Source organism: Varroa jacobsoni, unplaced genomic scaffold, assembly GCF_002532875.2.
Source record: "Varroa jacobsoni isolate VJ856 unplaced genomic scaffold, vjacob_1.0 scaffold_1400, whole genome shotgun sequence".
NCBI classification, from domain to species: Eukaryota; Metazoa; Arthropoda; class Arachnida; order Mesostigmata; family Varroidae; genus Varroa; species Varroa jacobsoni.
The window spans coordinates 168,007-194,675 of record NW_019214302.1 but is presented as its reverse complement, the minus strand read 5'-3'; the positions used below and the strand labels follow the sequence as shown (position 1 = coordinate 194,675).

At 39.8% G+C, this 26,669-nt stretch overlaps 2 protein-coding genes across 7 annotated transcripts in view; one reads left to right on the top strand and one right to left on the bottom strand.

The window, feature by feature from the left end:
* Positions 1–5,817, top strand: part of Magi (membrane associated guanylate kinase, WW and PDZ domain containing protein magi) — a 43,567-nt gene extending 37,750 nt beyond the window's left edge. For 4 of the 5 annotated variants that reach the window (XM_022849346.2, XM_022849343.2, XM_022849344.2 and 1 more), the window contains 6 exons: positions 192–716; positions 844–1,650; positions 1,853–2,569; positions 2,802–3,188; positions 3,352–3,804; positions 3,969–5,817. In XM_022849346.2, coding sequence (XP_022705081.1) covers positions 192–716; positions 844–1,650; positions 1,853–2,569; positions 2,802–3,188; positions 3,352–3,804; positions 3,969–4,210 — 3,131 coding nt within the window. In that variant the 3' untranslated portion in view covers positions 4,211–5,817. The remainder of the gene's footprint in view (positions 1–191; positions 717–843; positions 1,651–1,852; positions 2,570–2,801; positions 3,189–3,351; positions 3,805–3,968) is intronic. The other variant, XM_022849345.2, reaches the window with a different exon arrangement.
* A 918-nt stretch (positions 5,818–6,735) lies between these two features.
* LOC111269619 (glutamate receptor ionotropic, kainate 2) lies at positions 6,736–26,444 on the bottom strand. Of its 2 annotated transcripts, none has more exons than XM_022849352.2 (15): positions 25,509–26,444; positions 16,076–16,234; positions 14,069–14,338; positions 13,543–13,766; positions 12,827–12,985; positions 12,401–12,556; positions 11,768–11,872; positions 11,432–11,548; positions 10,657–10,860; positions 10,223–10,415; positions 9,790–9,967; positions 9,079–9,277; positions 8,469–8,669; positions 7,459–7,635; positions 6,736–7,188 (listed from the first exon to the last, which is right to left on the bottom strand). In XM_022849352.2, the coding sequence occupies exons 1-15, from the start codon at positions 25,621–25,623 to the stop codon at positions 6,970–6,972; spliced, it is 2,676 nt and encodes an 891-aa protein (XP_022705087.1). In that variant the 5' UTR covers positions 25,624–26,444; the 3' UTR covers positions 6,736–6,969. The 2 variants fall into 2 exon arrangements, with proteins under 2 accessions (XP_022705087.1, XP_022705085.1); XM_022849350.2 differs by having other exon boundaries at positions 7,459–7,734; positions 25,509–26,442.
* Between the last annotated feature and the right edge of the window lie 225 nt (positions 26,445–26,669).

Below are 26,669 nucleotides of genomic sequence, written 5' to 3'. Positions count from 1 at the left end.
TGTTGAGAGTGAAAGTAATTGAATGGAGTTCAACTCACGTTATGCACAATACTACTTACGATTAATAAAATGCTTGTCTGTGTGTTTGACATTCGTGTTCGTATAGACAATAGAACGCGTCTTTTTGAACTATTCATTAGACATGATCTGTTGCCAAGGTCATTAATAATGTCGGTTTAACACCGTTTCAGTTTCTCTAAGCGGTGGAAGCCCCCCGCGGAAGATACCTCCACCGACGCTGCCTAAGCCAATGCTGTCACAAATTCCGTTCCATCTTCAACAGCATCAGGCGTTGCTTCCGCCGCAGTATCAATTGCCGTACGTGTTTACACGTAATCCCGCCGAACTTGTAGGCGAAATCATACACGTTGGTTTGGTGAAAAGCCCGCGAGGGTTCGGCTTTACCATCATTGGCGGTAACGACCACCAGGCTGAGGAGTTCCTGCAGATCAAGAGCATCACTCAAGGCGGGCCGGCGTGGAATGACGGGACACTGCGCACTGGTGATGTGCTCGTTCACGTAAACGGTATCTGTGTTCTGGGCTATACCCATGGTGATGTTGTGTCCCTGTTCCAGTCGATCGCCCCCGGAGAGGTGGTGCATCTTCAGATCTGCAGAGGATATAAGCTGCCATTCGATCCAAATGATCCCAACATGGAGATAGTCACTACGCAGGCCGTAACTGCAAATGGTTCATACGATACTAACGTTGATAGTAAGCATACGTTTAGTGGTTTAAAGAACAGGCACAATTTCGGTTCGTTAGATGATATTTGTTCTATTGATTGAGCTGTTTGTGTTATATATTTGCAGACGTATCGACCGAGTAATAATGCAAGCAGAATCCGTCATTTCAGATAACGAAAATCTGGTTAACCGCTCTGTCGTAGGAGCATCCCGGGAGTATAACGACATTTATGGGACGGTTATGCGCAAGATGCAGAGTATCGACCTCAGCAAAGGTTCATTAGGTGGCTCTGCTGTCGTGGGAGCCAACATTAGAAACGTGGAGAATGCCAGTGCTACACTCAGCAGTTCTAATGTCGAGCAGCATAACAGTTTACACGAGGAAAGTGAACTTGATTTCGAGCCGCCAAAGTTTCTCACCGTCGAAATAGTAAAAGGAAATACCGGTTTTGGATTTACTATTGCCGATTCGGCTAATGGTCAAAAGGTCAAGAAAATCCTTGACGAAACTCGCTGTGAAGACCTTGTCGAAGGCGATATTTTGGTGGATATCAATGGTCGCAACGTACGCCGGTCGTTGCATGCCGAAGTTGTGCAAGTCCTTAAGGAATGCCTCATCGGTTCGACAGCCCGGATTACGGTACAGCGTGGCGGTTTCGCCACCTCACGCAGCCAAGCAACCGGAGCCCGTACTCCAGTCAATGCGGCTGACGATGCCGGATCGGAACGCGGAAGTCATGCGTCTACGTCCTTTTCACAGTTCAACTTCAATCCGAACCCGACAGCCTTTCAATACAGATCGAAAACCCCTACTGCCGATCTCTATGGCTCAGCAAGGGAAGTCGTTATTCAGCGCCCAAAGACCCCAGTGGTAGACACACGAAACTGGGAATGCCCGGAAAAACCGCCAAGGACAGGTCCTCAGCCTGGCCAACAGATACAGCGGCTACAGCATCATCCAGGCAAGTGACTAAACGAAAAGGGGATCCTAAAGATGTAGGAAATTGGCGGGGCCTATGCATTCATTTTTACCTCTCTCAATTTACGCATTCAAACCGGATCAACCTAAACAGGAAATTAATTGCCTTAGTACTAAGTACCTATGAATAAAAAAATAAGCTATATTTTATGGTTATTATTAATCATCCGCTTTTTATCTTTTAGGTGGGCAAACGGTCCCTGATGCGAACATTAATAACAGTATATATGGGACGACGCTCGGACTCGGCAGCCGACCTACAACTGCTGCGTACGGTAACGTGGGCAGTACTCAACCTCGATTTGAAGAAGATGTTTATGGATACGTGCGCTCAAAGTCGGAGGTATGGCACTACGATTACCCAACACCCGCTGGGACACGCCAGTCGCACACGTTGGCGCGGAATGCCCATTCCGCAGTGGCCCCCTCGCAGGGAGAGTACGCTAATTATTATGCCCTATACGGCAATGAGCGTGGAGTTACGCCCCAGCCATCGTATGATCCGACGGGGCAACATTCGATTTACGGTACAGCAGAAAGTGTGCGCTATGCCGAGAGTTTACGAGCGCCGTCGGTCCAGGGAGGAACTATAGGGGCCAGTGGTGCCTACGGTGAAGGCGGTAATGGCGAATTCCAAGTGAGTCTAAATCGACAAGAGAGTGGATTCGGCTTTCGTATCGTCGGCGGAACAGAAGAAGGTTCTCAGGTTACTATTGGTCATATTGTACCAGGTGGCGCGGCAGACGTGGACGGTTCGATTCAGACTGGTGACGAGATCCTTTCAGTTGATGGACATTCGGTAGCTAATGCCTCGCACCATCACGTCGTCCAACTAATAGGGGCCGCCTCAATATCCGGTCAGGTCACACTTGGCCTGAGGAGAAGGATATCAAACTTACACAGTGAGTTTCCTTTGCAGGTTATCTCTGTGAGCTGTCTACAACAAGTCCCGTAATGCATAATAACGGAGTTTTCGGTTGGCTCCTTGATCAGATGTAATATTAGGTCTTTAGTATGATTGCAACGATTGAACAATATGAAGCAAATGTGGCTGAGGAATAAGAAATACGATTTATTTACGGCACGATGACCTTATTAATACCATATTATTTTTTGTTTTTGCTACTATTGCAGACACTTCAGGACAAAGTGAATTGACACCAGCAACTTACACGTACAATGTCATCGTAGAACGGACCGAAAACGAGGGGTTCGGATTTGTGATTATCTCGTCGGTAGGCAGAAGTGGCTCCACTATTGGCCGCATCATTGAGGGTAGTCCTGCGGAACGCTGCGGACGCCTGCAGGTCGGAGATCGCATTCATGCTGTTAATGGAGTATCCATTCTCGACATGCATCACGAGGACATTGTCAACCTAATTAAGGTATCGGGACTCACAGTGGCACTCACGATTGCTCCACGTACATCATCGACCGGAGCGTTATCACCCGGCAATAATATTCAAGACGATCTGTCCAGCATCGGAACCAATCGACCACTCGGGCCTGATGACTTTAATGGTAAGTAAATTTTTGGTAAGATCTATTTATATTATCATAGAAGTGCAACGCCTGTTCGTCTACGGGCTGTATAATTTATCCCTGCCTTAATTTATCAGTCTCGTCTACTATTCTAATTTCTTGTTATAAATATTGGCTTAATATGTTTTTGGGGTATTCATAGATCAACCCATGGGTGCGCATGTGCTATCGGCCAGTTCCTTAGTAGAAAGCCAAATGCTGCCACCTGCTTCTCCGGCAGGAGGTCCACCAGAGTTTCGGCGAGTCGTTCTACAACGAGGTGCGCGAGGTTTCGGCTTCTCGATTCGCGGTGGACGAGAGTTTCACAATATGCCGCTGTTTGTTTTACGCATAGCGGAAATGGGCCCTGCACAGAAAAGCGGCCAGCTGCATGTGGGCGACCAACTTTTGGAAGTTAATGGTATTTGCACGGATGGTATGACGCATGCTGAAGCTATTGGGCTCATTCGTCAGGGAGGCAGCACGGTAACGTTGCTCATCAAAAGGATTAGCAACAACCCCCCTTCAGGTGCTGCTGCAGGCCCTTCACCTTATAACCCTCATCATCATCTTTCTCAGCAACAGCAGGCACACCACCCGCAGCATCCCTTAACCGGTTCGTTCTATGACTCTTGTGTGAATTCCTTTATACATCTAGAGATAAAACCTGCTATACGCTTGTAAGTGCCAATTATTGAGTAATAGTAATAAAGTTATAATGACGATCCGTGATTTCATTAATAAGCAACCTTACATTTACACTTGGCTTTCAAATTTCAGTCGAGAGTCCTCCATCACTTATATCCCATCATTCGCTAGGAGGTCCAATCAGCCAGAGCTCTCCGCGCTCGCCATCTGCCATGCTGCTGCATTCGCCACATCATCACCCAGGTTCTGCGGGTGCCACGGGTGTACCCACATCAGTTCATCAGGGCAGTCCTCATCCTGGTCATCAACTTCAGCAGCAGCAGCAGCAGCAGCAGTCCTCTATTTACGGAACTCATGGCCAATGGGTTGGCTAATGTGAAGAAGATCTGAGACATTCCAACCCTTGAAACGACAACCCGTCACCTCTTGTAATTGTTGTTGTTATCAATTGATCTATTTTATGTCGGCAACAGGATTAGAACACTTTCCGTGACATGCGAATGTATTTCTACATATAGTCATACTGCTTCAAGTAGTTCAAAGGTGCTGCCTATTTCCAATAAAGTTGGACTAGCAATTTGTTCACTTTACAATAAAAGTGAACAATAAACAATACATTTTTCGTCAGCTAGTTAATAAACAGACATCCGCTGGTCATAATAGAAACTCGCACAATCGTTCGAAATGATCGAGAGCACTAGGGAACCCATTTGAGCATGATTTTAGGAAACTCCCCGACTAAATGAACAACAATTAGATTTATGATTATTTGTATTATAAAAAAAAAAAAAAACATAAAGCTAGTTTTTACGTTACTACGATATTTATTTTTTATTGAAATCATGATGACATAATTTGTGTAGAAAATCCAGTAGGAAAAGCGAGAAAGTGGAATCTATTTTTTGAAATGAATATACTAATATTTCACATGCGCATGTAAAGTGATGTAAAGGGACACTCAAACAGTGTACTTAATATTTTTGTTACGTCCTATGGCCTATGTAATTTGCCTACTGTTCCTTGGCTTAGAATACGGATACCTTTTAGGGAAAATTGCTTTCTAAATAACAAGAAATATATTTATGAGCAATTTGTGCAAGAAAAAAAATATCGATCTTTCCACCTACTTTAGCTTTCCTGTTTATTTGTTTCCAAATTTCTTCGACAACGTGGCTATCAAATGTACGCAAATGTATCAAATTGATAAACGTTAACAAAACTCAAAAGACAAAGCGTATCTGTGAAAAGATACAGAATACTAATGCCATGCTGAAGTGCACATTTTTTGTCTATAAGAACAACCCTATGCAGATAAAAATATTTTTCTTAATGAAGAAGAGGCGATTTCCGAAGTGGTTTCAGAAGTTATGGGCTAAAAGTAAAAAAAAATAAGGCATCAGCCGATCGACCTGGTCAAATATCGTCTTGGCTTCCACGACACGAGAGGAATAAAACGTATAAAAAATGATTCAATATAAATCGACTTGAGGGGAAACCAACTTGTGCCAAGTTGGCTTCTGGCTAAAAAATATAGTTTCACCATTCAATCGTTATAATTAATAGAAAACACATACAAACATATGAAGCCGAGTTTTTGCTTGGACGTGGTGCTTCTAAAACCTGAAATATAGAACAGGCGAAGGCGAAAAGCTGAACGACCATTGGACGGTTGTGTTGAGATCGAGGAAAGGAACTATATTTTAATACTTTAAAGCTTAGTATTAAGTTTAGTTTGTACTGACGTTTTCCATGAATTCTGCAAGTACATATTTTTCTGCATTTACATTCTGTCGTGTGAACATTTTGAAACTAGGGGAAAACTCTGTCGCGGCTGCGTGGGTTGTATGAGTGATTAACCTGTACGTGCCATTTTGTAAGATATTTCATGTTTATATAGCTATAGTATATTAATACAGTCGTACAGCATTATAACGTACTAATGATATATATTTTCAGTGAATAAATGATAAATAATTGGTTATTTGTGTTGTAATCACACAGAATAGATGAACGAAGATGCGCTTCTTTAGTATATTCGATAAGTTTATAAAGCGGTCCTGGGCCTTCCTGAATATGATATATCAATAAAAACTGTAGTAAATAAAGCCTGAATAACTCACCCAGATAAATGTTACGCTGATTTTATTACGTGGACTGGGTCTTAAAGTAAGCCTGTCGTTCTGGAAGACAAACAATCGATTCCTATTAAGCGAGTTTTCGGCTTTTCTTTGAGGTAGACACGTTGCGACCAGTCTTTTGTTAAGTATTGAACTACATACGAAACTCATTTATGAGCTCGTTTTGATGGAGCGTAAAAGACGAGCTTGATGTTGTGCAGGAGGAAGAAGCACAGCGGAAGCGGTAATGACGCCTTACGAAAAACGAATGATATCCACGATCTAGGCCTAGGGGTAATCGGAGTGTATTTCATTCGATTATGGTAAAATCATATTCGATAACTTAACTTCTATTGAACACTATTATCTGGCTCAATTGAATTTTTGTGCGAAAAAAAATGCTCTGCCGATTTTAATACCTTACCTATATTTTTATCATAAAACTCATGACCGCGAAATCGTTATCCCATATCTAATGCCATAAATAAAAATACCATTACTGCATATTACTAACAGCCTCGAAGCTGACGAAAAAGGAAGTATCTCTTGGCCAATATTCTCAGGTCGCACCCACATCCAAATCGTAAATATGTTAGATATTGGTATTGTATTGGTCGAGGAGACAGTTACCTCGGATCAGATGAACTCAAATTCGACAGAAATATCACCTCTAATAATCTTTCGTTACTTACTGTATCTTGTCGTAAATCTCCTCTTTTATATCCCAATTATATAAAATAATCGATAGATGAGAGAAACACTTGAAAAAAACCGACCGCGGAGCAGGATATTTGGCTTTATTGATAATATTCATGTACTTCTAGAAAATACCGACAAATCGGGCTCAAGTGATCATATTGTCAACATGTGTAGATGAATGATCTAATCAAAATCAAAAGGGGAAATGCTGTGATATTAGGCTTGAAAGCAAGTTCCTCATAATACAAAAAAAGAAAACAGGCGACTCTTTCCCAAAGAATCTCGTTCTATACAGACAAGCGATTTTTTTATTGTAACTAAAGATCCTCAGTTTCCTTTTGGGTGTTAAATTTACAGCGCCAGCTGTACACGCTTGTATCTTCATAATCAAGTGGGTATACTTCAATGTCGCCCACTCTGCCGGCATCGGGTCGGGCTGATACAAAGTAGCTTTGCATTCCTTTCGGGCGTGGCCTTTTGTCCTTCCCCCAAATAGCGTAACGCAATGTCCAAAAGAGTTCGACGATCAGTAGGGCCTAAAACATATGAAATCTAATGAAAAACGAGTCTGACTAAAAGCCTTTTTAGCCGTATCAAGAATAAAAATTCGCATGGCATGGGTCTCTATGCGAGCTGAATTAGAAGGAAGAGCTCTGAGGCGATCTTTCGAAAATTCATAGCACAGAAACGCTTTTTAGTTTTAACAGCAGGTGCCATATGCTAGTTCTGGTGAGCTTAACAATGGATACCAGCTACAGAAAAAAAGCTGTTCCTTCTGATCTTATAATAAATGAAAATCCGCTTACCCGTTGTCCATAAGGTATAGAAGTTGCTTCCCAGAGAAATTCGCCCATCATCATAATAATGCCCAAAAGCGCACCAACTGCCAGTACAAGAAACACTCCGGCCAACTCGCGCATACCCATCTCTTCAGATGGAGGAGTCATTTCTGGGCACGGTGAAGTCGCTTTCCACCACCGTTCCTTCAACCACATGAAATAATCAGTTTCACCCAGTCGAACGATTTCCTTTGAAAGTAACTTACGCATAGGTGATCCGACCGGCGTAGCAATACCGTAGCCCTAAGTCGTCAGAATGCAGTGCAGCTTAGATGCGCATATAGAGAATTGGCAATACAAGATACATAAGAAGCCAATACGCCTAGCAAATGTAAATCCTTTGTAGTTGTGTAGTAGTAGCTCACTGGAATGTACTGCTTTAGAAATGCCTGACACCTTGTAACCCTAACTGGGAATAGATCACTGAATATTTTCTCCACCTTCCCAATGCAACGAAGATTATGGGCTAATGTTGGCAATGAAAGGAAATAAAGTAAAATCTCTACGACGCTCATAGGATAAAGCTTTCTTCTCTTCCTTCTTTCGTTTTATATATTCGACAACGGAGAGGATCAGTATAAACAATGCACTGATGAGTAGTAATCAGTACATAATAAATTAGCCCATATTCTGTGAAAAAGCGAAAAAATCAATAATACCGTAAAAGATAAAGAGGTCAGGGTAAATGGTTAATCGCTTATAGATACGTGCAGTGAACGATTATATTTTAATAATAGTACATGGTAAGGCAAACTTGCATAATCCAAATACGTTCGTATCACATGGCCGTAAATATCTTATTATTCTAACTTATTTCGAACTGCTCTAAGTATAATGTAAGTAAATAATAGTAAAGGAAGCATTTTTGTGTAAGTAAACGTGCTTTTCGACTTAATGATTTTATAGAAGCGACAAATCTTTTTGAATTTGATAATCCGACTACATATTTCTTCGATGAAACTTCAATTTTTATTTACCTTACTATCAAGCAGCCCTCCCACCATAGTGAGCCTGCAATCTCGTTCTTTTCGATATTCGATAGTGGTGGCTTCCATAAAGTAGGCGTAGTTTCCGGCTAAAACCCTTCGTACCCCTTCGTCATTGGTCTTTGCATGAACGGAAGGTCTCTGGCGATCCATGTGGTCTGCCAGTTGCTGATAGATCCTATTTGTTGATTGCTACAGGAAACTCAAGGACATGTCAAAATTATACGTGCATACGATATATAATATCCTACGTTTATTTGGGCCTGTAAAAATACAGTTGTATTATCCGTAGTGTGTATGCAAGCTCTAAAATTCTAGGGTTTCCGTTCTAGAGCTTTAGAATTTCAAATTTCGAATTTTGAAATAATACGCTTATACAACAGAATTGAATCTTTATAGATATAGAATAAATAAATATTATACATATTACTAGCAGCAAATTGTTTCTATACGTTCTTACATAAAGGATAAGGATATTTTGTGACTTAATCCGAGTAATTCTCCTATTAAGCACGCGATAAAGGAAGTTTTTGTCATCTCAAAAAAATAGAACAGCCGTTTTTAAGCTATGACTATTGTCCTGCAAAGGTAACAGCACAACCTCAAAGAATTTCCTGCTGGAACCAGACGCAAGGCACCCATACTCAATTGTAGATTGTCGTGCAAGATCGTCGGCGGAATCAATTGAAGAAACGAGCCTCTCGGCGGTTAGTGTCGCCGCCAAACTGGCGGTGTATGAGGAGACGACAATCAGCGTAAAGAACCACCAAATCGAAGCTATTGTACGACAGGAAAGCGACCTGCAAAAAATCAACATCAATGTCTAGCGCTTTATATACTTAATGCGCGTTAAAGGTGACCTACGTTCATATGTATTGTATCATATGTATGTTCTATACTATCATATGTGTGATATGAACTTTCTTCATATTATGTATATTATATATTACACTTGTTCATATGGACTTGATTTATTTTTTAAATTTAAATTTTTAAATTTAGGTCGAATTAATTCTAGCTGTACTACATTCGACCGTAACCAATTTACGACTGTACTGCTACAAACTAGTTTTAGAACTAGTCATCATAGACTTCTAGATATAACTGATTCTAGTTTTACGATATGCTACTGCAAGCGCAGCTTTCTCCTCAAATCCAACTCAGAAGATTTATTTGCTCAGCAATGGATTATTTTGCGAGCTAGTCGACAGGAACCGGCTGAAAACCTCCAATACAATTTGTGAGGTTGAATGCAACAGTTTCTTTCACATGAAGCCAAAAATTCTAGTCACACCCTAATTCGGATACGTACACGGGGTTAAGATCACATCCTTGTTGCATAATTGATCCTATTGTGAACCAGAACCTGCTCATAATCTTCATCTCTTGATCAAGCAGTTGTGGGTCGCGTTGAGACAGGTCGTCTTCTCCCAGATCACGATTCTCCGTCGGACTGATAGACGCTATCAGATAGTAAAGGACTGTGACACCTGTGGGTGAAGACCCGGTAATACGAATGGTATATGAAACCTCTGTATCGTAAGGGTGATGTATATATATACTCGGTACAGTTCGTGAATTTAAAGGCAAATGTCGAACAGCAGATATGTTTGGCGATATATTACGATATATAAATTAGTTGTTACTTGAAGGTCGGACCTTTTACGGTTTGGACAGTTTATAGTATCGATAGCAGTGGTACAATCGTAGTAAAGTTTTATTAAATTGAATCTAGAGATGCGTACCCGTGAAGGCAGTAAGCATGCAGATCCAAACGTCAATCGAAAATGGCTTCATAAATAGAAACAAGGTAAGTCCTCCTTGTGCGGGCTTCCGAAATAATATTGAAATTCCAGTTTTCAGAAACGGCTGCGTGAAGTCGACGGCTTGCATTCTTTCGGCAGTGATTGACAGGTCGACTATTGCCATGTCAGCTTCCTAAAGAACCACCATTGTATCTCGGGATGACCATCACTGTAGATTTGCTTTTCTTTCGAAGCATCTCTATTAGGGTACAGCGTTTACAAAATGCCTAGCTTACCAAGGCATGTGACAAAGTAAACCGGACTTGCTGTGTCTATGAATATGGAACTTCTTATAGAACAGTTCGCTATTAGTTACGTTAACCTAAAAATAGAGCCTAATAAACTCTATATCAAACAAAGGCAATAGATCGTACCATATTAATAAGTTCCTTGATCATGCCATCGAAGGTTCCGTCGGGTTGTCTTGATCCATAACTATTATCCTTAACGAGATGCACACTGTAGCGGAATCCGATATTTGCGGCCAGAGTTTCCATGAGTTCCATACAAAAACCCTCAAAGCGGTCGTTTCCAGTGCGATTTCTATAGTCAGACTTCAGCATTGTATATGGAGGGTTCTGAGAGATTAAATCCGGCGCCATTTCGTGCAAATAAAAAAGGTGGCACTTTATGAGAAGTAAATTATAAATTCCGCGAAAATCACAGCGAAGTGCTTCTACAAATGCTATATTGATAAGTGCGACAGTCTATCTAATTTTCTTGGCCGTAGAATTGAAAGGCAATTTTTAATTCCCTACAAATGCATGACATTGACTCTAAGTAAGTGTAATGACCTTCTGCCGATGCACAGTTTATACCTAGCTACGCTGATTTAAAAACGTTTTCAGCACATGTACTTCCGCGCGTCTTCGCGAAGCAGCGAGAAGCCACGTATCATTGAGAGGATATGCGTTCAGTTTGTCACGCTCGGTGTTAGATTTTCTTTGAAGAAATACTCCAAGCATTGTATTGAGTACCACTGTTTTAAGCATTTCTTCAGACGACTAGCTTTTTCCAGTGCGAAAACATTGTGTCTAGGGCTAGTTTCAAACCTGGACAATCTTACATAGCCGTAAGTAAGCATCTAAACGCGTTACTGCTGCACCATCAAAGGAACGTCAAATGCATACTGAACACATGTCCTCTTACCACGATCGTGGTCACGTTGAACACCTTAGATGCCATGAGATTTTCCAGTTCTTTGCGAAATGTCGCTGGATAAGAGGCCTGCGTTCGAATTCCGCTATCTTGGTTCCACGTCGCTATCTTCAATGAGCATTTCGAAATGACAAAGCAAAAAAAAACGGAGATTCACAAATGAAAATACGACGTGAATCTACAAGATATGAATGCAAAATGATATTATATTTAGTTTATTTAAGAACATTTCGGCTGGCGAATGCATTTGTTGGTTACATTAGTCGCTGAGAAACATATTGTCAATGGCACGTGAACGAAGCACAACGGGATTTCTCCGGAACGCACCTTAGCAACACCATTCCACATGATTCGCATAACATTGACCTGAAACCGCGAGCGAAGACCATGACGATTCAGGGTGATTATGCCAGTGACACCACGGAATGAACTCTGTAAGTAGGTTGTATAAAAAAAAAGTTTGAGAATTCATACAAATTTTTTTTTTCTATTTAACCACATTCATTGGCTAAATAGTAGGTCGCTTGCGGAATCTCAAGGAGTGTGTGTAGCGATACAATATATTTAGGCGTCTGATACAGTATATCGTTCTGCATTAGCTTCTCCGTCATTCCGCCATCATATTGTCTTTCGATGATGGCCGAAAGGCGCTATCTATTTAAGCATGCAATGGGAACAAGGTAGCAATTGATGTTAACCATTTAGCATTATGATAGAATGAGCTATAAATATTTATAACAGGAAAATATAACGTGTACGTACGTATGGTTCAATGGACAAACTTTTGGTACGAAAAAGTTTAACTTTTGATTGAAATGGCCAAATTTACCAACTTCCAAACACTATCTCTTTTGTCGTTTCTGGTCTAGTTTCTCGTTTAGTACGGTAGTAGTAGATAGTAGGTAAAGGAAATGAAGGAAAAGACGCTGCCAATAGAAACAGAAATTGCCAGAAGCTTACTCGAAGCATCTTCTTAATGACGAGGTCGCCGGTTTGCCAGGGCCGTGGAGACTGGCATTTGAAGGGCGGTGGCGACCTAAGCTTCGATGATGCTGATAGTTCATACAGCGTCCGAACCACAAACGATACGGAGTCTATTAACAACGCCTGTTCAGTCTGCAGAGTAGTCGTTTATGGATAGAGTCCACCATAGTTGATCGCGAAAGATAAACAAATTCCACGAATGACAGTTTGACATGTAAGTTTCCGTCTTGCTCCGTGCGTTTATATTGTTTTACAATACCTTACATTATATTTGTCTCAGTAACCTCAATCTTCAAAAGGTGCATAGGATGAGAAAGCTTACATAAACATCCCTAATTATACGAATTCACAAATCAAAGTGGAAGTGGCAGTGTTACTTTAGTATGAAAGATGAAGGGTTACCGTCAAATTGAGATTGTCCCTGATTCCATCCATGAGTTGAAATCTTCGAAAATCCCTTATCATTTTGAGATTCTCTTTTGATTTGAGATCGAGTAATTGGAGGAACGTAATATTGGCCCTTGATGGAAAAAATGGACTGAGATCTAGAGTATGCAGGTCCTGTGAACACAGTCATTATTATTTGCATTATGAATTATCATAGTGGGTTAAATTAAAACGTTTCATTTAGTTGCCTTAAGTTCGTTTCTTAGACATGTGTCTTATGTGTATATAAGGACTTCGGCTACGGATGGTATAGATAAGGTAACATGGTACTAATAGGGCTTTTCATGAACACTTCGGTGGAGAACTTCCTCTCGTCGTTGATTGCTGTATGCAATCAAAATACGCATCAAGGTCTATCCGTCAAAGAGCTAGCAGGCATTTCTATAATAAAGTCGTCATTCGACACAAGAAGCCATCATATTTGTCATTAACTCGTCGCCCTTAGCCAACTTAACCAAACAGATTAATAGAGTCCCCTGCGTCACGACACATATGTAATGAAATTAGAAGTTATAGAAAGAGACTCAAATGTCGATCCCAGTTCAAAGTTTCTCAGAAATCAAATTGATGCCCGGTTTAGCTCGTACTGAATCATGTCTACCGAAATATTCTTCATTAAAATTGTTTTTAAAGGCTTATCGGCAATAACAACAGAAAGCTAAGAAACATACTAAGGAGGTGATGACGAAATTATGGTACTCGGTCATAAGACCGACGTCTTTAGCCGATCTCAGCAGTTCGGGAATCAGTTGAGTATCAACATCAAGCACAATGTGCGTGTCTTTGGAGCGTAGCACCTCCTTAAAGAGAGTTCCCGGTGAGACACTTTTGTCCAAGGGACGTAGCGTCGTCAGCGAAGGCGCCGCCCGAAGAATCGGTGCGAGACGAAGGAACGCTGTAATGTCCGTTGAAAGATAGTTAGTCTTGACTTGAGTGATCTTTCGTAAATTTTCTTTCAAGGTGTCGTCATGTTACGTTACTCAAGAACTCCACAAAAGTTTTACGTACGTTAAGTTCTAGTAACGATATTGAGAGCGCTACAATGTGCTTAAACGTATAGCCATTATTACATGTTCATTGATGAGCCATTTTATGGTACCTAATATCGACTCATCGCGACACATCGCGTTTATTAAAAAAGTCAACGATTTATGAACACACTGTTAGGCAGGCTTGTCGTATGGCTACGGAACATACCATCCTCTCGGTCGTACACAATGGTTAGAGATCTCCACTCCGTCATATTCAATACGTCGAAGTACGCCCTGCCTAATATGTCAGAAGGCGGATGGAGATTTAGCATTTGCGGAAGCTTCCTAGGTGATGCGGCGCTTGTACGTGAGAGCAAAGGCCCTATGGAGAGAAATGGCACATGAAACGCTCTGCAGGTTGATGCCAAAATATGGGATACCGGAACGACAGTGGGGCCCACGACGATCGAAGGAGCACGGGACAGCAACTGACAAACTAAAGAAATAATGCTGTTAGTTTAAACACTGAGCGCTTATATAAACGCCTAATTTCATGCTATATGGTCTTGTATACCTGTATCACCTGACAAATGATTCAGTAGCAAAAAGTAACCGGAAGCCTCCTTTTCCAGCGTCATACAAGCCTAGTCCAGTAAGGCGTGCCGCAGAATTGATTGAACACACAGCTAAAGGTTAAGTCAACTTTAATGTCGCTGGATACTTCAATCATTTTTCTTTATTTATCTATTGAAGGCAAAATGTCTAACGAAACTACTTCTAGAAACTTTTAAACATACGAAGAATAACTAATGTTGAGGATGACCTTGTTTAATGGCTCCATTAAAAAGGCATATTCAACACCCCCTTTGGGAAATGACGTTTGTAGTCGTAGTCTTTGCCACCAATTGCTACAGCGTGAGGCTGACAGAATTACTGATCAGGTTGGAGGAGGCAAGCAGGCGAAGATTTACAAATGCACGCATTTTGTAACGCCGTCTACAACAGTAGAAGGGACTAGATAATTTTCGACCTAGGTGTGTGACGAGCCAACATCATCACCATAACATGAGGAGCAAGACTACGCTGTAAAGCACTAACAGCTAAACAACAACAGCGTAAGTTGTCATACGCCGAAAACGAAACATTGTCACGTGGACGTGTTCACCAGTACGTCACTGCGGATTAATTTGCAGTTTACCGTTGACACGCTACGCGAGAGTCTTACCATCTCATAAGCTCACGCTCTTGAGATCTTAAGTACACAGACTCAACCGGAGACTTTTTTCTCACTAAACGCAGTGTTTTTTCATTCATACAGTGGCAATATCGAGCTAGCAATAGTTTACGGGAATAGCAAACGTATATCTGAGAACATTTAAATTCTTGTTTTGGAACGTGCTAACATATTCTGCGTTCAATCCCCTACTGACATGCTTGCTTGTGTGAGAGAACACGCCAACTTGCGAAACGCGTACTATACTATATACCATTGAGACGTTCACGGTTTTATCACAGTTTTTAGAACATCCAAGTAAATGCTTTTGTTAGTAAATACGACTGTCAAAAAAAGTGTGGCAATGTTAAATCGTCTTTACTGAAAGCAACACTCAGTGGGTGAGGCCTAGCTGGCGGTTTTTCTTCACATACGTTTTTATTGCGCCTTATGAACCACAAGCAAGCTACCGGTTAATCCTGCGATTAATTTTTGCATGTGACTTATATCTGAAGTGTTCGTGAACAGTTCAAATAACGGTAAGCCTAAGAATTTTTAATTTAACGGTTCGAACGCACAAAACATACGTCATAAATGTACATATAATTACTCCTAGGGGGTGGATTCTCTATTTTCCCATTCCGGGTTGTAGGAATCTGTTTTTATTCTTTTCCCATCCGCATGCTTAAACATAATGCAGTAGACTGTATATTTTACATAACTAGGAATGTTTATTAGCTTGATGTGCGTTCGTCTAGCCCAAGTACATTAAGACGAAGCTGTTGGCCTCGCCATAACGGGATTGTTCTGCCAGGATTCTTTTTATCGAAATATAATAGGGCTGCTACCCTACGTATTCATTGTTTAAGATATATTTACATTAAGTATTCGCATATAATTTATTGCCGATATTCCACACCTTATTCTAATGTGAGGTTATATATAATATAACTATACTACTGGTTGTTTACCTACAACTTTCTTAAGAATTCCATTTATATTTATTGGCAGAATATTTACCAGCTTTCGATGCGTCAAAGCTGCTATGAATGTCTGGGATGACTTTTTTCATGCCGATGAAAGCATCTCGAACAATGGGAAGTCGCGAGCTCTCCGGCGCACGACGTATGGCGAAATCGAATACGCGTACCAAGGGGCTATTACTGGCAAAGATCCCACCTAGACAGCATATAACAAACGATAATGACTATTTATCAACGGTAGTTTCAGTACATTTGGGTTATTTGAAAAAATTTGCCACTGAACATATATGTAGAATGCAGAAAACAATGCTTTGGATAACTGACTGATTGATATGAGAACTTTTTTGGTAAGTTATGTGTTGTTCTGTTCACCGTAGCCCGTTCGACCTAGACGAATGTTGAGTAACTGCAAAAATTTGGATGGTTTTTTAATAAAAATCAAATAAGTTTTTTTTAAAAGCTTTTAAAGTAGTTCTATTAAACCAATATTCGCCATTTTAATTTTTGACCTTCTCCCATTTATTTGATACCACCCTAATCCTATCATTGTAAAACTTCCATGAGTTTTGGGACAAGTGATTTTGCGCCCCTTTAATAAAAACTAATTAAAATTAAATACCATGAAGAGAGTTCTTCGTAGACTGAGACAGATCGCCCGATTGTGCAACATACGAGCTATACAGCGAATGTATTAAAATTTCTCTCTTAAATTCTGTCAAGTTTTGCCGGATAGGTAAAGATATATGTGGTGTAATATTATCATGGCAAAATACGACGCTCTTTCCGATCATTAAATCTTGTTGTAATATTGTTAGTTATTAACAATACACGTCCGAAACAATAGTTTTTCCTAGTCCTGTCAAACGCATAGAACTGGCATCTTCAGCGTCAGTCCGGGTTTTGCCACATATTGTGAGGCAGATTTTCTAATTCTTTTAACCTGTTTGATTCAAATGGTTGAAAATTGTTTGATGGTTGGTATTTAGTTCATTGGCCATTTCATGGCTACTTTTTTCGAACTTAAATTTTCTTTTAATTTAAATTTTTTTCGAACTTGGTTTACCACTACGAAGAGCATTTTTCACATCAAAATTCCCGGAACAAAAACGACAGAACCATTTGTAGCCGATTTTTTTTCTGAGAACGTATCTTGGCCATAAACAGCAGTAATTTTTCATGTGTTTGGGCAGCATTTGTGCCCTTATCCTAGTAAAATATGTTACATATCGACTGTTTGCAGAAATTTTACGTTTCTTCAAAGTGGTCTATTTTAAGTCTGACTAAAGCCATAGCAACGATTTCTATTGTCGAATGGCCCCCTTCAAATGACATTAACGTCACCGCGATACATGATTACTTGAGATACGTAGCTTCAAAGGCATCGACCCGAAAAAATCGTTGTTTTCGACAGCCCAGTATATAATACACTGGATCTTATGTGACCAAAAGGTTTTGAAACGTGTCTCATACACAGGGTTTGTGTTGTATCAATAATTGCCATTTCTCATTCAAAATGATCATAAATGTGCTTTATTTCTGTCGCTAACTAACGTTCATGCATGATAAAACGTGCGTGAACTGTGTACCTAAACACTGCGTATTCATAAAATAGCTTCCGCTGCTGAGAGTTTGAAGCGATAATGCGGGCCTTCGGAGAGCAGTGGCGAGTCGGAGAGTAGATATGCGAGGCGATTTCAGGTCACTAGGTGTAGTCCAGTGCTTTTTTGAGGAAGAAGATTCTAACGCCAGGTAATTGTCTAAAACTGTCAGTTTTAAGATCTTTAATTATGCGTATCCTATACGTAACGATCGGTACTATGTTCGAGCAAGCCGAAAGCAGTCGCGAGGGAAAACGATGGACCGATTTGATCGTCCATGCGGACAACACTGGCTTCCTTTATCTTTCGGTGATGTGCGCAGTAAGCTTCTGTCATTCGCGAAGCAGACGAACCCCAAGTACGAAAACCGGTTTACATAGGCAAAAGCCGATCTGGCAAGGTACAAAAGGTCATTGGTCGCTGTTCTGCCTCTCCTCTTCAACTTCATCGCCTCAGTCTTGTTCAAGTTTACGGTCAGTCACAAATCTGCATTTAGAACTTGTATGACCTTGTACGTTCCTAAATCGTTTGCATAGAAGACAACTTCAACCGATTTTCTCGGCCCTCTTATTTGATCAGGGAGGCCCTTCAGCAAAATTAAGAAATAAGAACGGACTTAAGTTGTCCTCATAAGTCAGACCAGCTGCCTGTGTGGAGGACGGGGGGTTCGGCCACTTCATTGTTATTTTGCTTTCCTGTAGAATCGCAGCGAAAAGGTTAAGGATATCTATAAAGACATCTACCTCGGCCATCGTGACCATAACCATGTCTTTGGGTGCCGAGTCGAAGCTACCTTGAAGTCGACGAGCACTGCGTGTCGACGACAGCCCGACGTGAGGGGTTAGTGTTCTCTTAACATCGACCACCAGGATCTTATACACCGCTTCTATGAAGCGTTTTCTCCGAAATGGTTGTTACTTTGTTGGGATAGCTTGTACGCTTTATAAGTAGATGATACATTTCTCACTCAGCAAGCCAAAAAGCAGCTTATAATTAATTCTTCTTCGCTATTCCCTGGCGTGATCGGGTAACCTTTTTATTCAAGAATCACTAACAGGGTAAGTTCTTTTTGCTGGGCTAAAAGTGTACCAGTATTTAAACTTATGTTAGGTAGTACCGTCCAGCACGGTGCCAGAACGACAACCTATTTGAGATGCTCGTTGCAGATTCCTTCCAGACCGGTGGCTCCGTTGTTGCTTATGTTCCTAATATCTTGTATTAGATCCCGCACTGTGTGTTTTTTAAAGAATATCGTGTTATATAGAAATACGCTCTTTTCACGCTATGGCGAAAAGAGCACTGCGCATGCTATCGTATTCTTTGACGCAAATATTTCCTAGAAATGATTTTTTAAGTATTTCTATGTATATCGTATTTATTAAATTCATGAAGAAGTGAATAAATAAAATTTAATCATAATCGTGCTTCTAGATATATCTTAATATGATCCTCCGATACTTACATGTAATAAGTATATATATCTTAATAATAAGAAAAATATCACGGAACAATAGTAAAAAGAGCAATACAATTTCTATACAAGGTGTTGTCGAATATCCTTGGAAGTGCTTTGAATCAAACTGCGTGGTTTACGTTAAGCAACCGGAGACGAGTTGTGTCGACGAAGTTCAATAGCAAACCATGCATATCTTCACAACGAAAAATTGACAACCATGTCACACATGACATACGGCTTGGCCCAATAACAGTACCTCCCGTAGTTATGTAGTTTGATGTTCTTTCGCGTGTCCGCGGCCATCCATCGATTCTAAGAGCAGACAGAATACGCCATGACTCAATACCAGTCAACAGGCCGATAAAAACCTCCGTGATGGCTTCCAATATTGTAGGGTTTAGTCACGCTGAGTTGCCGGTGTGACTGCTTTGCTTGGAAAGAAAAACGAAAGCCTTTGCTATAACCGTGGCTGCAGCCCATCGTGGCCTAAGTGCAGAGGCGGTTCTTGCAAGGCCAGTCAATAAAGGACAGTGGTGAAACGTGACGAACTGACCTCACTTCGACGATATTGAGATAAGCAAACACTGCTAGGTGGCTCAGCGTCTCTTGACGATGCATCTGAAATGGGTTGTTGATGGAATTGAGCAACGAAGCGAAGGCATTCAACTGCGGGCCTGTAACTAGTGTGCCGCAGTCGACCGACCCATTCTGCTGTCTACAGCTCTTTGGCATTGCGGCAAGCCACAAGTGGATTGACGGTATTATTGGTAAGAATTGTAGAAATAACGGTAAGAAAATGACTCTGTCTCCAGCGTGAGCGATTAAATTATGTCTCTCAACTAACTAAATAAAACTGTAGCCAACAATTTAATAAGCATTCATGCATACATGTGTTTCAAATCTATGCAGATAGATATTATGTGATAACTCTAGAGGGCATTGTCATATATGGAAGTAAGTGAGGCGGTTCTAGATTAACGTGTACGACTACGTTACACTTAGCCAAAAGATAGATAAAATGTAGCAGAGAGTCGGAATCTAACATTTGTCGTTTCAGTGTTTTTTTTTTGTTTTGGCCCGGATTTTAACAAGGGGAGTATGGAGTTACGATGCGTAATACGACATTAATTATTAACACAATAATAATTATTGTCTTACTCTGTTCTACAGCAGTGGCCATCCTTAACCATAAGAATTCACGATTAATCTAAGACTGATCTGTTATATATCAGCGTTGCTTGACAAAAAACAATCAATTTTTCGGTAAAAAAACTCTAAACTTAATTATTTATAACGAATAATTATAATAATAACATATTCTGCCAAAATACAAACTAGACATCGCTCTGTTACTCTCATGTAGGCATCTAGCATGTTCAAATTTCATTATGGGATATATTGGAGAGAAACAAACAGTTTTGTCTATCCATCATTTTGAGTAAAGCAGCAGTTGTTAAAGGTTTTACATTTTTTCTTTTTGATGAACTCAAATCAGTCAATAAAAGACTATAACATACACATACACCCTTACATAAAGTTTCTGTGGAGACGCCTGCCTATAAATGTGCAATAGAATATGAACCCACAAGTTAGTTCAGACACGCATGAACGCATATTACCAATTTCGTGATGCGATATATGCCAAGGCTTAAAACAAATGTGTGTTCTGTTTATTTAAATATTTAAATTTAAGATTTAAATATTATAAATTTAATGAACATTTAATAAAAGTCAGATGACTACTTTTAAAGAGCTAAGGTTGGCTATTTGGGATCATATTCCTTGTATCAGTTCCTTTTTTGAGAATTATTTAGTAGATGTATTACATTGAGAGTACTTGCATCATGCACCTGTAGTAGATATTATGTTAAAGTCAAATACAAAACACCTACAATAGCTATTAGTACATGTTATCCGTGAAGTACCGAAGTAAACTGCCGAACAAAAACTAAGACTAACTTGAAACATCGCTGAGAAACCACTCAGCAGTCCAAATCTAATGCATGAATCAACAGTTTTCGATTAATGATCTGTGTACTAAACTAGCTGCTCAATGGCTTTTATCAAGCGAAGGGCAAACCGAAAAAACAGGGTCTTGAGGTGTTGCATTTGCCACTTTTCGATGACGCACAGTAACAGTCATCTTATGTTCTCAGTAGACCAGAACTGCGTATATAAAAACGTATGCCATTCCGTTGACCCCAAGCGTCGTCTGAGCCAAAGCAGACAAAGCCCTCTAGGCAAAATAATATAGTGATGTGATCGTTCTTTTTCTGTCTATATAAAACAGTTTACTTTTAGAAGGGGCATTCACTCAGGAGATACAGATGGGCACTAGCCTCGAAAACTAAGCTATATTATTATCCAGGTACTGTATGAGCAGCACTGCCTTTCGTGCTCACAGCTGACTTCTGGCCTGTTATTTACTACCCACTGGCGAATGGAGGTAAGCTCACATGAACTGACAAGAGTTTCGGATATATGGCCTTCGTGAGTCGGTCATAGCTTATTTGACCACAAAGTTCAACCAAGTAGGAGACACTCGTGGCACCCGGAAGGCACTGGAAAGTCATACAGAGCCACTTTGCGACCCAACGAAACACGAAGAGACTTGCTCACGGAATAGGGTGCTTTTCCAGTATGGGAAGATTAAGATACGTTGACATATTGGTTAATCTATAGAATCATAAGATTGCAGTTCAGTTACTTATATTTGTGAACAACCATGTCCCACATCAGATCTAGAAGCAGGCCAAATTCCTGCAATGACCATTGGAATTTTCTCTATGCATTTTACGTTTAACTTCGGATGAATCCTATTATTTTAGTTGTTAAAAGACTAAAAGCATCGTATAACGTTTCATCTTCCTCGTTGTGTACAATTCCAGCATTGAATAAGAGCAGACAAGGCGCAAAATAAAAGATGTGCCATAAGAAATTCAGCCATCTTTCACGTTAACATGATAATCACAAGGCCTTTGTGCTTGTTTGAAAACTATGTATAGTCAAAAAGAAAACGATCGCCAATTTTTTGCATAGCGAAAAGTAACATTATCAATCAACTAGTTGCAAGTTATAAGCAGTATTGAACGCTATTCAACGCTATACTTCGTGTAACGTACTCCAACCAGCAGTCAATGGCTTTGTGCAGCCATCGTCCGATCGCATAATACCGTCATCTCGTCAAACAACTACATCTCTCTCCTTCCATTATTAATACAATGCTGAAGTTACTCTGAAATACCTAGCCATTTTTCAGTTCTAGGTAAAAGGTCGTAGCAGCCCTCTTTGGAAGACCAAGCGCATATCATCAGAAAATGCTAACGTTCAGTAGACTAGCCTAATCATTAAACTTGAACAATTATAGCCGCAGTTGAAAGATCGACAATCTTTTAATTGATCAGCGAAACAGCCTCAGCAAAGAAATTGTAGTGATGTTACTCTTACATTGGACATTCCTACGCGAATGTCGGACACGTTATTTGTACGTTAACTTCGTCGGCCATGATTTTTACTTGCGCAGGTTTTTAAAATGTGCCTTCAAGCCTATTAGACTAGCTTTTGATTTTATTCCTATAATTAAACTATTTTGCATCATTGCGTCTATAATTAGACATAATCATCAAAGGATAGGTTGCTTTTGAAGCTTGCCTTTTTGTTCACCCCACAAAAACATCAGCCGAAAGACTTTGGTCTCATGATTTAGTAAAATTATTCATTTACTAAGCTTGCACGACGTCTAATTGATATTAACCAGTCTTCTGAAAGCATAGTCAATTGAACTTTCAGGTGTACCGACAACGAGTTTACCCCACACTTGATACATAAGGTAGTTGTTATTTTCAATTTAAAAAACGTCTTGCGCGCAAAGCCTATGAGCTTTTGCTTGCTGTTTATGTAAATTCATGCGCAGCGATTTAGTAAGTTATTTAGGTAAATATTAGACCCTTTAAAAAATTTTAAATGTATTTTTTCAAAATCAACAATACACTACTATTTTTGACCAATGTATATACTTGCACTATCATAGACTGCGTTCAAAAGCAGGTCATTCACTGGACTATTCTAAAACATTAGGCAAAAATCTTCGATTAATTAACCAAAGGTAACAGTATGCATTGCTTTAGAGTTTATCACATTCATTTTGAAAACATTCTGCAAATTTAAAATCTAATTAGAGCGAAGTCACTTTTGGTCTCTCATTTTTGGTAACGCGATTTTTGCAAAATTCGACTTTATTAAGAATATCTTCTGATCCATTCGCTTTAAACATGTTTTGTTCTCTTGTTTTATTGCTATAAATATTGTAGGAGCCGGCTCAAGCATATTTGCTTCGTGAAACGGACAAGAGCAGAACGATCATGTAGAAACTATTAGTAGTAAGAGTACATAAAAAAAAAAACTAGGAAAACTTAGATTTCCAATAGAGAAAAAAAGGCGGTAGAACATTGCACCGTCTTCAGGACGATGCTTGCTCGGGACTAACGTGAACTTTTTCCAAAGTTTCCAAACAACCGAACATATATTTATGGTCTGTAAAGAATCAAGAACAGATACACCTACGTGACGCTATCATCAACTACAAAAAAATAGTTTGCCTTTTTTCTAAACGCGCTTCAGAGTGCTTAAAAGTCGAGGCTATTTGTATTTGGAATCATAAGTTCTATCTCATATGGGTAAAATATAAAGCTAAGGCTTAAACTATGAGGGAAATAAAGTAGAAAAAAAAATAGCACACAAATTAGATAGGCTCAAAGAATACCATTCTAGTTCATTCCTCCACTCTAAAGTATATTCAACTCTTAAAGTAAATAGTATATCTTAGAATTTCTTAAGTACGGACTAGATTCACGCTTACGTCAACAAATCGTGTTTACTCGTAGACCAATAGGGTTCGGTAAATGTTTTTATTATTAGAGGCAAATATATAATTGGCCACGAAATAGTCAGACATCGTCATTTAACGTCATCGGCAATCATTTAACGAAATATTTTACAATAGAGGGTAAATAATGGCAGCGAACTTTCGAAGCAGCAAATAGAAGATTGCTTCAAGTAAGCACGTTTCTATACCCTGACTTTTTCTGTGAAAGCATACTAAAGGTTCACTTGATTGCGATGCCGTCCTGGTAAGATGCAATATTCAGATTGGGTCGAAACCATCCGTGGCAATCTCTAACATATGATATGTGGCGCTGCAGGCCAACGACACTCACAATGTCTTGACAATCATATCGTAGCTGAGAGAAAGCATTCGTTAGGGCACATTCTGCAAATCTTTTTTTTCTCACATAGACGCAGGGCGGCGTAGAGAAGGACGAATTAAAGCTGCCGGGACCCACGCGATTATTCTATTCGTTAGATATATCAGTGTGTCAATGCCTAAAAACACGCACGGCATTAACTAATTTGGAAACTGGTACTACCAATCAGAAATCGATAACCTCTTCGTAGCAATAGCCACCAATGGCTATCATTTATATGCTTCGTCAAGCATAAAAACATTATTTTCGTATTAAGGTTGTATAATATGCGAACAAACCATCAACAAATCCCATATACAATACTTGGCATTGTTTCATGACGGCAAGTGTCTGGTTTACCTGAAATACGTCTTACGAAATAACTTAAGAGATTAGCAAAAAACATATACATTGTTTATTTCAAGATATGCGCAATACTTTTGTCTCATTTAGTATCTTTCTTTAATATCTCGATAACGATTCTACCCTAGACTAAGAGAGACATTGAAGATGAGATTAATATTTAAGGGTATTTTCGGTGCCTGCTAATATCCTTAAGGGAACGCCTCCTTATGCCTCAAAAGATATTCTGCGTTTAACAAAAGGAAATAAAATGCCAACTAAAAATGTCTACTGTATTTTTACAGTCGAGGCCCGGAAGTGGTGTTACGATGTAACCCAGTTTAGCCATAAAAAGCTTGTTTTAACAAGCAAAATTACCTGCCCATGGTTCACAACTCTGGAAACCTTTTTTATTTTTTAACAATATGTAGTTCACGCCTGTGCCATTCTTAATATCCTTCTTATTCTATTTTATATTGGACAAAAAATTGGTCAAATCTTTCATGAGGAGGTACTTTTGGTCATTTGCAAGATCACTATCTAGAATGTAGAGAGGAGGGTACAAAAAGGAATAGGTACGTTTTTTAACTAGAACGCATGGGTACAACCGGCAACACTTACATGCGGACAAGACAATACATAAGTGGTTCAATTAAAAAAAAGTGTTGTTATATGTTTTTTACACAACCGTTTTTTAAATTCAGAAATAGCTAACACAGAATAATTTTCAAATTAAACCATTGCGATTGTACCATAAATCTGTCCTAAATGTATTGTAAAGAGTAACACACCACAAAAAGCTTTTTATCAATATATTACATTACACCTTACCAATATTAACAGAGAAAGGTTGTCCAGCCTCAACGCACCCGGCAAATAAAGTCACTACGAGGAACAGAATGATTGACCTTATGCTGAGCATACTGATATCATCCGTTATCAACATCGATTACCGCCAAATATGTGCCAGCTGTACACATTGGCCTCCAAAATGATAGTTAACTGTAGAACAAGGAGACGTCCTATAAACACCTATAAACACTGGATCCTTTCTGCCATTTTTCACTGTTACGAAGAGATCAATCACTGGTAACGATTATAGAGGTTCCATATTGCGCGGGGCAAACCAGCATCATAAAAATACAACAACAACACTGGACTTAATACGAAACTTTAATACGACTTTAATACGAAAGTTTTTATTCGTATTCATCGGACACAGTTTATCTCATGTAAGCTATTAACTAGTGGAACAACCTTTTCTTGCGATGAAGCACTGACGAAATTCGTTATGTGATGACGACTGTGGATTGCAGGACTGCTTTGATACGCTTGTATCAATAGACTTATTAAGCTACTTTTTTAGAACCAGCATGATGTTTCCGCTGAAACTTATCTCCGAAAATCTTCCGTTTTAAGACAATTGTCTGCAAAAAGGTCTAAAAACACTTCAATATAGCCCAGTTGAACTTGAGAGCTAGTGGAAAATTTCTAAATTAATGTTATTCACGGGCATCAGTTCCGGACGAATATAAGGTAAAGTATTGACACCCTGTAAGCCGGAGATTTTTCGTTGGCTCGGTGCGCACAAGGACAAAGTTCTTGATGTTGACAGTTGATTATTACCCGCGCTTTCTCCGTTTGCGATGCGCGTTTGGTCCGCTTATCGCAGTCGTGGATATGGTTCACTGGCTGAGTTAGGGCTATAACGCTGTAGTACTAGACAGCGACGGCTTTTGACGAGCAGAACCACCAGACTGTCTGTGAACCATATAGCGGGCTTGGCAAAGCTGGCCAGTTATTATGAACATCATATCTATCTACAAGTCTGAGGGGATTGAATGCAGCAGATCTGACGGAAAGCAGAGAGGGACGCAGAGGCAGAGGTTGCGGGTGGTCAAGTAGAAGAAGCCGATGCTGCTACTGATGATTACACTAAAAAGATGGCAAGAGTGTTCTTACGAAAGAATACACTGAAAAACTGTATTAATC

What these genes read in the sequence shown, in the direction of transcription:
- LOC111269619 (XM_022849350.2), bottom strand. Translation starts at nt 25,623, where the DNA reads ATGTTGATAACGGATGATATCAGTATGCTCAGCATAAGGTCAATCATT. An exon ending in TCAACGTGACCACGATCGTG is followed by an intron (nt 10,861 to 11,431) that starts GTAAGAGGACAT and finishes TTAATCTCTCAG; the next exon opens with AACCCTCCATATACAATGCT. An exon ending in GAGGGCTGCTTGATAGTAAG is followed by an intron (nt 7,735 to 8,468) that starts GTAAATAAAAAT and finishes CTGACGACTTAG; the next exon opens with GGCTACGGTATTGCTACGCC.